This window comes from Tachysurus fulvidraco, chromosome 11, assembly GCF_022655615.1.
Source record: "Tachysurus fulvidraco isolate hzauxx_2018 chromosome 11, HZAU_PFXX_2.0, whole genome shotgun sequence".
Taxonomy (NCBI): Eukaryota; Metazoa; Chordata; class Actinopteri; order Siluriformes; family Bagridae; genus Tachysurus; species Tachysurus fulvidraco.
Window position 1 is genome coordinate 19,335,727 of NC_062528.1, and position 12,338 is coordinate 19,348,064.

The 12,338-nt window shown below is 38.8% G+C and overlaps 2 protein-coding genes across 8 annotated transcripts in view; one reads left to right on the top strand and one right to left on the bottom strand.

Moving 5' to 3' along the window:
* nbeab (neurobeachin b) overlaps positions 1–12,338 on the bottom strand; it is a 417,880-nt gene that overhangs the window by 103,011 nt on the left and 302,531 nt on the right. For all 7 annotated transcript variants that reach the window (XM_047820677.1, XM_047820673.1, XM_047820672.1 and 4 more), the window contains one exon: positions 12,280–12,338. This exon is cut by the window's right edge and continues 78 nt beyond it. In XM_047820677.1, coding sequence (XP_047676633.1) covers positions 12,280–12,338 — 59 coding nt within the window. The remainder of the gene's footprint in view (positions 1–12,279) is intronic.
* On the top strand, positions 8,873–11,441 carry mab21l1 (mab-21-like 1). Its single transcript, XM_027160556.2, has 2 exons — positions 8,873–9,128; positions 9,350–11,441. The coding sequence occupies exon 2, from the start codon at positions 9,433–9,435 to the stop codon at positions 10,510–10,512; it is 1,080 nt and encodes a 359-aa protein (XP_027016357.1). The 5' UTR covers positions 8,873–9,128; positions 9,350–9,432; the 3' UTR covers positions 10,513–11,441.

A 12,338-nucleotide genomic window follows, 5' to 3' on the forward strand; every position in this document is an offset into this window, starting at 1 on the left:
CGGAGGAATAAAATATCGAGGCTTGTTGGTGGCAGCCGCAATCACTAACCATAACACGATGAGAAACTTCATGAATATTCATGAATATATTGGTAACACAAATTTGGGGCAGTTTTTTTTTTTTTTTTGTAAAAATCTATCACAGAACAACAGTGATGGTTTTTTTCATAACTATAACTTTTCGTGAGATCTCCGGGTCATCTCTGTGAACCGGCTGAGACGGACCACGGAAGCGAAGTGTGCTGGGGGTTTGTCTGTGTTACTAATGGAAATGATATATGTCAATATGGCCGTGTCGCCTCCCACGTGTCCTCCCATTGTGCTAAACAAAGGAACCGGCAACTTATGAACTGCCTGCACCACTCTGCCGAGTCCATAAAACAACTGGCCCCAGTCACCAGGGAGAACCCCCCCTCCAACACACACACACACACACACACACGGCCCCGCCTCCCTGCGATGCCGCCCCTCTCACACAGGACCACCAGATGACACAGATGGGGTGAGGGCAAACACAAAAAAAAAGGGGGCTCTCTCTGTAGTGACCCAGATCTCTTTCATAAAGCCATTCACGCAACAAATTGGGGAAAGCTGGGGCCTTGCAGCAACACTAAAGCTCCTTGCTCTTTTAATAGCCAACCTCACTGCTCGCTATAAACACAGACTGATTTACGAGCAGGTTTAAGGCAGAATATGCAAGGCAGGCTATTTAGGATGTGAGCCGAGTGTCCTTGTTATTGCTCATGCTCATGACCCTTTGGGGATGAGAGCAAAGTGTCAGTCTTCTGAATCTTTTTTTAGTTGTTGTTTTTTTTTTTTGGTTGTTTTTTAAGAAAATGGTTCGGTTTGCATCGACAAGCCGACCGAAGTGCAAATTAAAACACATAAAACACATTTATTAGCACTCTAATTTGCACAACTTTGAGTTCAATGATTCATTGCTTATTCAGATGATTGCTCATTGACTGGATTGATTCATGTGTTTTCATTATAATATTTTCTCTTTCGTTTCAGTAGAAACCAAAAAAATAACACGAACAACTACGAAATCATTTTGACCCGACCTTCAGTCATAGATGATGACTGATGACTATTAATTTATATGTTGCTTTATTTCTCAATTTACTTATTTCTTCTTTTGTTCTCCCCATGGTTTCAGTAGCTGTACATTTTTGTACACTATAATCCACATGAATTTCAGACTAATGTCATAAATAAAGTTATCCATTTATTTTTATATTTATTTGTTTGTTTTTAATTATTTGTTCTATTTAACTATTGTTTCAGTAGGCACCAGGATAAACAAACAAACAAACAAACAAACAAACAAACAAATAAATAATCTATTAAATTTTACTTCTTTTTTTTTTTACTTTTTTCTTCCATTGTTTTAGTTAAATAAATAAATAAAACCTGGATAATGTTTTTTAGTATTAAAATCCATATAACTTTCTGTCTGAGATTATAACATAAAAAAATGCTGTATTTGTGATTTTTTTTTTACTTTTTTTTTCTTTTTTCTTTTACTTTTTTTCTTCCATTGTTTTAGTTAAATAAATAAATAAATAAATAAATAAATAAATAAATAAATAAATAACAGCTGAACATTTTTGTGCTAAAATCCACATGATTTTCAGTCCGAGATGATAAATGTTTTATTTGTTTGTTTTATTCTTCTTTCTTCCATTTTCTTTTCAATAGACACCTAAAAAAGACTTAGTTCGTGCCTAATAAGCCAGCCTACAACCTAATACAACCTTTAATCCATGTTTTTTAAATTTATTTATTTATTTATTTATTTATTTATTTATTCTCTCTGCTGGTTCAATACACAGCAAATAAAAAATAAAACCCACAGCAAAGAATAAACTTAGACTTTTTTTTAGTGCTATAATCCACTTGGCTTTGGATTCAACATGAAAACAAGAAAAACAGACTATTATCTTTTATTTAAAATCATCATAATACTTAAAATAACTTCCCATTTGGTTTGTTAGGTACGAACCCAGTTCTAAAGTGAAACAGCTGAATATTTTTCTTGTTTTAATCCTTTCAGTTCTAGCTGATAACATAGAGAACTGCTTCCTCTGTTCTGTCCCTGCAGTCGTTCAGTAGGAACCAAAAAGCTAACGACGAACCGCACAGACACGTCTTTGCATTTCTCGCCCTCCGCTCCGCAGACTCCGTACTTCAGTCCTAGATGATAACACGAGTCATTATTCTTTTGTACTTTTTTCCTTCATTTTTTTTTCTTTTTTTTTTTTTGTCGCCTGTCTCACTTTCACTTCAGCGGCTCACTGGCTCCCTCTCCCTCCTGCTGACCACCTCTCTCTCTCACTCTCTCTCTCTCTCTCTCTCTCTCTCTCTCTCTCTCTCTCTCTCTCTCTCTCTCTCTCTCTCTCTCTCTGCCCCTCCCTTCATGCAATCTGCATACAGAGACATTTGTCATCATTAGCCCTGCTCCGACAGTTGGCACCCGGCACCTCAGATCTCGAGAACTTGCAATTATGAAGCCTTCATCTCGTATTTGGGTTACATGGCCTAATTTCATCATGGGCTTCATCCGCCACCATTTCATTACCCAAAGCCCCCCAACCTGGTGAAGAGAGAAAACAAGCGAGAAGCCTCTTTTTCTCCATTCCTCCTTTCCCCTTTGTTTTCTTCCTTCCACAAACGGCTGCTCAGCACCCGCTCTTAGAAAGGGGCGGCGTTATTAATTTGAAACGCATCTAGCGCATTGTCCACGCCAGGGCTGTTGTGAAGATGCTTTCGGTTTGTGTATCATCGGGTCAGCGGGCAAATGATTACAGACTCAACCTCTAGACACAAGCCGTCTCTCACGCACATTAAGATTAATCACAGCGAGTGGGGATTGTTGCGCTGTTGAACACAATGCACAATGCTAAAACCTTGAGGATTTCTCGAGATCTTCCGGATTTAAAAAAAAATAATAATTTTAATTTTTCTTTTTTTTTTTAAAATTGACCCACATGATAAATAACTTCTATGCAAACCCTTGGCTGTCATTTATCAGCAAAGCCATTGAGCATTGCATATTGAAGTGAAACAGTATAGTGCTTCATGTGGATCTTTTTCTGGATGCTTTCTCTCTTTCTTTCCCTCTTTTTTCTCTCTCTCTCTCTCTTGGCCTCCCTCTGAGCACTTAAAGAGCAGTAAAGTTAATTTGTGTTCTTAAGGTTGGGGTTTATAGAGGTGGTTTAAGCACATATGGCTTTAGCTTGCCGTGCTGCTCCGAACATGGCTCTGGCCTCTAAAATGTGCGCCTCGGGCTGTTTTGTCCTCGGCTACCAAACACCCCATGGGAGGAGGTCGCTAATGCGGCATGGAAACTAAAACAAATGGAGGGACTGGATCCGAGGCGTAGAAGGTAGGGGGCTGACAGGCAGGAGGCAAAAGGAAATTAACTGGGAGTCCTGTGGTGCGGCCATATTGCCTGGAATAACCGAATTCGCCTCGGCTACGAAAACTCAATGACAATTCTGCTATCCAGTCACAGCTAGTTGAAAAGGATATGTCATAATAAGTGTCCGTCTTGTATAATGTGATCTCTCACAACGCCTGCACTCCATGGTAATATCGCTGTTCTCAAACAACGAGGCCCTTAATCTGATTTATATTCGACTACGCCACTCCATTAAATCCACTTGATAATCTGTGCTGTGACCTAGCGACGCCTTTTGGCTCGGATCCATTTTTTTTTTTGCCGTTCTTTCCTGAGCACAAAGAGCGTCTCGAAAAGGATGATGGGACCAGCACAAAGAACTGTCCCTGTGTGATGATGGAATATGGCCACAATGACCTCTTTTTGTCACTGAATAATAGGATTATTAACACCGACATGTAAAAAATGACTATTAGAGGACTAATTAGAGGGTGACAATGGCAGGAAAGCTCCGAATACGTTTTAATCCTTCGCCGCTTTTCGTATCGGGTTTGGCTGGAAATGACATTGTGTGCAAATCCAGAGTGATACTTCTATAATAAAGCAGACATCTGCTTCTTTAGCTTTAATTGTTTGTCGCTAAACGTCGTTGAGTTTGCAGTGTCAGCTTTCCGAATGCACTCATTAGCTCAAACACGAACTTTCTCTTAAAATAATTTGTGTATCCATCATAAAAGATTAATCTTACACATCGACACGGTGGAATATTTTATCTTTGCTACAAACAAATACAACGTTCATCGAAAATCCTCAAAGATCCAGGGTTTGTGTTTCTCCGTCAGATCTCCTGTAAAACCAGAAGGTTATTTGAGCCCTAATTTAAAGGGTTCTTGTGGGACAGTTAAGTGTGGTGTCACATGCCAATTTTGGTTGTTTGACAAGAGCCATTACGGGCTTAGCGAAACGTCCTGACAAGAAGGATCATCAGAACAAGACGAGAGGGCCAGAAGAAAAATGAAGAGATCACTGGGGAGGAAATTCGAGAACAAAGGGGCCTTCAGCGAGCTAAACGTGTCCTCGGTCATATGCTCGTGCAACATGAGCGGAAGCCAGACTAGTTGTATTGATTTACACGATCACACATCGTCATTCACTGGGTCAGAAATAGCGTCCGTATCGAAAGACGCTGTCCCAGAAACGCCAGAGAGACGTCGGACATTATGGACACACACAGCAATCTATGTTATAGAGACATAAAAAAGGGGAGAGGTCAAGGGGGAGATGAAGTGCCGCTCGGTCAGCTTTGAAAGTGCAGATGAATTATACGCCACTTACAATTTGATGGCTCGGGTTGGTTCGGTAAACTGCTCGCACAATGAGATAAAAATTCCGAAAGTATGCTTTGATGCGGTTTCCGTTGAAGCAGATTTCTCAACGAATTAAAAACATACACAGGATAAATGTGTTTTTTACCAGTGAACATGAGGGTCAATGGGGCGGACTGACCCGGAGCATGTGCGAGGTCTGATCCTAGGGAAAATCATACAGAATCTGGGAAGTACAACTAGTGGACAAAACCGCTGTCTGTGGACCAGCTGTAGAATCTTACTCAATACTACAAACTTGCTTCCTACCAGTGTAGCAGTTTTTATTGTTTATTTATTTGCTCATTCATTCATTTTTTAATCCAGGGTCTAATCCAGGAGTACTGGGCTTGATGCACAAATACACAGAGTCTGTCTGTCTATCTATCTATCTATCTATCTATCTATCTATCTATCTATCTATCTATCTATCTATCTATCTATCTATCTATCTATCTATCTATCTACCAACCCACCCATCTATCTATCTATCTATCTATCTATCTATCTATCTATCTATCTATCTATCTATCTATCTATCTATCTATCTATCTATCTATCTATCTATCTATCTATCTATCTATCTATCTATCTATCTCACTTCCCGACTCTTGGAACAGACCCTGTATGTGATTCCAGACCATCACATTATTATTATTATTATTATTATTATTATTATTATTATTATTATTATTATTATTATTATTATTACTTTCAAAGAGAATGCACCTTGCTTATTGCCTATATATAGAAAACTGAGAATTTGTTAATTTGTTTGTTTGTGTGTGTGTGTGTGTGTGTGTGTGTGTGTGTGTGTGTGTGTGTGTGTGTGTGTGTGTGTGTGTGTGTGTGTGTGTGTGTGTGTCAGTGTGTCTGTGTGTTATACCATTTTGCATGGAACGGTACACAAAATAGTGTCAACAGAAGATCACAATTTATCCTTTATTTGCCAAGATACTAATTAAACCCTTTTTTATATTAATAAAATATTCCTACAGTTAATATTTGTACCCCTCGAAATGACATCCATTTTTCTTGGCCTGGGAAATAGATTTTTAAAAAATGCATAAATAAATAAATAATCAAAGAATTAAAGAAAAACATAATCGACTGTGAAGAGCAGACGTGAGTTCGGTGTACACCTGTTATACATTTTGCTTCATGAAGCAATCGGGATCTAATATGTGATCTTCGTCCAAAAGCAGCAGAGAGCTATTAATTATGGTTGGCAACTTTTTCAACGTTGACTGCGCCAAGCAGGATACAGTGAAGGCCAACCCACTACGGAGCATGAGTTCCAGACATTGACCAGCTCTCTGATTTAAAGACTCCTTCTGAATGTGGAGGAAAATAATTGTGATTTCACCCTCATGCTGTTTCACACATCACACCGGGAATAGCATTTAGAGAATGTTCATCATCCATTCATTCACAGATACGATCATCTTGAGTAATCACTTCATCCAGAAACACGATATAGGATTTATTTCACCTCCATACATACTTTAAAAACACAAATGAACATAAGCTGATGTTATTCTGTGTCTTCTGTAAATAATGCTTGCTTTTGGAGGAAAAAATATTTTCGTTCTAATATTCAATATTATTTCATTTCTGCTGATGTCTGACTGCTTATGTATTTATTCTCAGTTGTAGCAGCAATAAAAAAAATCAGGTATTATTCTACTTAACTTTGCCTCCTAACCATTTTATACAGATGTAGAACTAATAATAAAGACTGAATAATAAGTGTTAAGGTTAAAAAAGCATTAAACTGGGATTGTAAATGTCACTGATTTGACTGAGTGCTGTTTTTTATTCATATTCCATCATTATTCAATGAATTGTTAATTAGTATATTAATTGGGCTTTGTAAACAGATGATTGCATCCTATACCTTTATCTTTCTTCACCGTCAGTCTGTGTGTGTGTGTGTGTGTGTGTGTGTGTGTGTGTGTGTGTGTGTGTGTGTGTGTGTGTGTGTGTGTGTGTGCTTGCGTGTGTGTGTGTGTGTGTGTGTGTGTGTGTGTGTTTGTGTGTGTGTGTGTGTGTGTGTGTGTGTGTGTGTGTGTGTGTGTGTGTGTGTGTGTGCATGATGGAGGAGGAGGGACACTCTGAATGTTTCCATCCAACCATGAGCTGGTTTTGCTTCAGCTCTTCTTAAAGGCCTGTTTACGGCTTTGCAGCCTCACCAACACACACACACACACACACACACACACACACACACACACACACACACACACACACACACACACACACACACACACACACACACACACACAGGGAGACAGAGACAAGGCTGAACACAGCTGCAGCAGCATCAGAAGGCAGCTCAGTTGAAATCATTCAGTCTTTTCAGGATGACGGAGTGTGTGTTTTGCTTATAGTCTGAATTAACCCACTGAGTGACCTTGAAATATCCGAAACTAATTTAGTTAAAACCGAAATCAAGCAAACTCGGTTTAGTAGTAACGATGCAGAACGTGATACAGAAAAGAAAAATCAAATATAATAGTACACAACACAAAGCAATCAAATGAAGTAGCCACTAGGTGTAGATGTAGTATTTATAGAACTAATTACACAATACATAATAGTATACATTTACACGGAAAGAGAAATACGTCTGAAAATAATACAATAATAAAAGTGATAATGATAGGAGGGTTTTCTTTTCTTTTTTTTTTTTTGTCGCCGACATAATTTACGGGAGAAAACCAGCCTTAAAATCGGCACTCAATAAAACTACAACCGAATTAAATAACAAATAAAATAAAATAAAAGACAATCTGTGTGAAAATAAGAATAAAAAAAATACAGATTGTAGTGAATGAATTCAAAATCAACACGTCAGACGACAACACACACACACACACACACACACACACACACACACACACACACACACACACACACACACACACACACACACACACACACTGTCTGCTGTAAAGAATAATAAATAACACAATTATTCATTGCGCGTTAAGCTTTTTATGGCTGCGAGCTTTTAAATACCGTTTAATATCTTTTTTGAGGGATTTTTTTAATGGAACTGTCCTCTTCGTTTTATAATATCACACGGTTATTCAAAGCAAAGCAAAGCAAAAAAAAAAACAAACAAACAAACAAACAAAAAAAAACAATGTCTAAATGGACATGCTATCATGGAGGTGGTTAATAATACCCAAAGTGCGTCCTTTGCAATAATCAGGTGATGCGACTCATTATTCTCTGCACCTGTATAATATCCGAGCTTCAGGTTGTTAGAAAGACATCTAAAAATGTACAGACTATTTGAGAGCTTATTTCAAAACGAACCATAAATGCCAGTATTTACAGCTTCAAATTGCCGCACAGTGCGTATTATCGTAAAATACTGTGGGCAGGAAAATACAGAAGAGCAGCAAATTACCAAAAACAACAAAAACAACAACAACAAAAAAAAAAAACATGGAAAATAAACCTCTCTAAATCTGTAATCTCTATTGGAAATACGAGCAACACGTTTTGTACGCAGACTAGAAATACAACAAAGTAACAACGCAATAAAGCTATAAATGAAGTGGAATAAATGAAATGAAATTAAACATCGGAGTTAAAGTCAGCCATCGAAATAATACATCACAGGGGTAGGGAAAAAAGAGAAGTATTTAAATTGATCAAAGAGATAAATACATGAATAATAATAATAATAATAATAATAATAATAATAATAATAATAATAATAATAATAATAATAATAATAATAATAACAATAATAGCTATTATTGTTATTATTATTATTATTATTATTATTATTATTATTATCATCATCATCATCATCTAAATAAAATAAAATAAAATAAAATAAAATAAAATAAAATAAAATAAAATAAAATAAAAATAAAAAACCTGCTGTTTTTTTCTCTCAGCCCATAGTGTTTCCTAAAGGTGTTTCCTGTCCTACGGTCGCGGCTCCGTTTAAATTTAGGCTCATATATAAAAGCTCAACGTTTAATCCGCTGTCCATAAACCCTGAAAGCGGTGACGAATCGCTCCGTCATTGGACGCCCTTAAAAACCCCTCCCTTTATAATTTCACTGGAGCGCGGTGTGTGCGGAGACCTGAATCACACCGACGACACCGGTTAGGCGAGGATATACACACACTTACACACTTATACACAAGCACACACACACATATATATGTATACACTCACAAACACATATATATATACACACACACGCACTGTACACCGTTCCGCAAAAACGAGCACGCAGCACTTTTCGAAACAACTGCGGGCGTAAAACTGTGCGCGTGAGGACGGGGAAATCCGACAAGATGTGTTTGTAGCCTAACTGCTGTGCGCGGAGACGGTGTGTATTTGCATGCGGCACCGATGGACTTTTAATCACTGCGACCACTGAGGACATATATATATATTTTTTTACATTCCTTTTATTTATTGTTGAGGAAGAAAACGAAAGCGGATGATTTAAGCATCAGAGCGCGCGTGTGCCTTGAGCACAAATAGCAGGCTTGTTTTTTGTATTAGGAAACTTTTTTCTGCTCTTAATAGGTCCCTATTCTTCTCTAGCATTGGCTCCCGTGCAAACAGCCGCGTTGGATCCGTCGGGTTACTGCGAGCCTCCGGTGTATAACCCGGACCTCTGCCCCAACATGATCGCCGCGCAGGCCAAGCTCGTGTACCACCTAAACAAGTACTACAACGAGAAGTGCCAAGCGCGCAAGGCGGCCATCGCTAAGACCATTCGCGAGGTGTGCAAGGTGGTCTCAGATGTGCTCAAGGAGGTCGAGGTGCAGGAGCCGCGCTTCATCAGTTCACTCAATGAGCTGGACAACCGGTTCGAGGGCCTCGAGGTGGTCTCGCCCACTGAGTTCGAGGTGGTACTCTATCTCAACCAGATGGGCGTCTTCAATTTTGTGGACGACGGCTCCTTGCCCGGCTGCGCCGTGCTGAAGCTGAGCGACGGCCGCAAGCGCAGCATGTCTCTCTGGGTGGAGTTCATCACGGCCTCTGGATACCTGTCGGCGCGCAAGATCCGCTCGCGTTTCCAGACGCTTGTGGCGCAGGCCGTGGACAAGTGCAGCTACCGCGACTCGGTCAAGATGGTGGCCGATACAAGCGAAGTGAAGCTGCGCATCCGCGACCGCTACGTTGTCCAGATCACACCGGCGTTCAAGTGCACAGGCATCTGGCCGCGCAGCGCTGCGCACTGGCCCCTTCCACATATCCCGTGGCCCGGTCCAAACCGTGTGGCCGAGGTCAAGGCTGAGGGTTTTAACCTGCTCTCCAAGGAGTGCTACTCGCTGAACGGAAAGCAGAGCTCGGCCGAAAGTGACGCCTGGGTGCTGCAGTTCGCCGAGGCCGAGAACAGGCTGCTGCTCGGCGGATGCAGAAAGAAGTGTCTCTCGCTGCTGAAAACTCTGCGCGACCGGCACCTCGAACTCCCCGGGCAGCCGCTCAACAATTACCACATGAAGACCTTGGTTTCCTACGAGTGCGAGAAACATCCACGGGAATCGGACTGGGACGAAAACTGTCTGGGAGACCGACTGAACGGCATTCTACTGCAGCTCATATCGTGTCTGCAGTGCCGCCGGTGCCCGCATTACTTCTTGCCGAACCTCGACTTGTTCCAGGGCAAACCTCACTCGGCGCTGGAAAACGCCGCCAAGCAGACTTGGAGGCTTGCAAGGGAGATTCTGACCAACCCGAAAAGTCTGGAGAAGCTTTGAGGTAAAGCAGAGACTCAAGAAATTCTATCCACATGTACTGTGCGCAGTGAAAAATCATAGGCGTAAAGTCTGGTTCTGAAGTTTGGAATCCTGTTACAGGCGAGCAGCCTGGACATAAAGAAACAATAACGCTCACTGATCTTTAAACCTTACCCCTTCTACTTAACACGTGTCTGTATAAAAATTATTTTAGATATCACAGTCTAAAATAGTTTTTATAGCTCATGTCAAGAAATTACTATTCTATTTTGTGTTTTGTGTTGCTCTTATACGCAAGCAAAAAATGTAACAATCAAAATGTTTATTTGGTTATTTATCAGCGTTATTTTTTTTTCTTATTGAGCCTTCAGTCCAACAAAACCTTTTAAAAGCCCCACAAAGGTTTATGTCTTTTTTTTCCTTCGTGGCTAATTAGAGAAAACAAACCCTGTACATTTTTATATTGTAAATACACACATTTGTAGTGTAAATTTGTGGTCTAAAAAAATTGTGAATGTTGTTCTGTGACATGTAAAATAGAGGTTTAACTCCACCTGTTTGTTTTATTACGTTCGCGTGAATTATTTCTGATAGAAAAGATAAAAAAAAATACCCATTTAGACCCACAGTAATAGTTTGACTATTGTTCATGGCAAGTTCCTATTTTTTAGAGTTTACAGTTGGTGGTACTATTTGTTACGTTTTTTAGACATTCCATAAGAATACTTGAATTCTTATTTAAAGAATATTCCACCTTTTTTTGGTTGTACCTTGCTTACATGATAAAAAGCTGAAAATGAGAATATTGAATTATATATATATGGGGAAAAAATATACCTGAAAAACAATGCACTTGAAATACACTGGAATATAAACATTGTGATTTTTTTTTTTTAAAAAAACATTTCTGTCTCTGAATTTATTTAAAGAGATAATAAAAAAATAAGAATAAAAACAGACAGGATATTCGTGTGCCAGTAATGATTCAGACATGGATTTTTGGGGAAGAGTATAAACAGTTATTATTATTATTATTATTATTATTATTATTATTATTATTATTATTATTATTATTATTATTATTACACTGTGTTTTATAGTAGATGTTGAATCACACCGGTGGCTAAAACACAGACTTCTTTGGGAAATATTTTTCATTTTAAGGTTTATTGATAAATGAAATTATAAATTAGAATTGGAGAGTATTCAAATTTAGTCAAACCTAATGCTAAATAGACTACATCGTGGTAATGTATTGGTATTTGTAGCATATTATTGTACTGTAAAAAGAATTATAATTATTAGTACTATTCATAGTAGTATTCCTTCGTAGTATTGGTATAATCATTATGAGTTTTTTTTTATTCTCGCAATTACTGACTTACTAAAGCTAACACACTTAATCCGATTTTTTTTTTTACTAGTCTAAAATATTTGAAGAGGCTGAATTTAAAGGATTAGGCACATCCCCTGAGGCTTTGGGCCATTCTTCTGTAGATTGGATAAATACCATAACAAACGATATTATTAGTTGCATTTTTTTTGTACCTCGCATGTATAGGAGAAGATCAGGTCTGTAGTATAGATAATCGTGATTCAAATGTCTTTTTTTTTGTGTTGTTAGGATATGTTGTTAAAAATACACACACGCTCTCGCAAATATGATCTGTTATTTTCGTGAAATAGTAGACTGCATGGTGCGTTTTGGCGCATTTACGCAAAACCGTGGGTGTAATTTGACATAAATAACGACGCAAACCGGTAAATACACAATGCAATCCAACCTACTCTGGGATCGGTGCGTTTGAAGGCCGGGTCCTCTTCATCCACCTCGAAATAGATTTCGC

Coding starts and splice junctions, on each gene's coding strand:
- mab21l1 (XM_027160556.2), top strand. CDS start 9,433: ATGATCGCCGCGCAGGCCAAGCTCGTGTACCACCTAAACAAGTACTAC.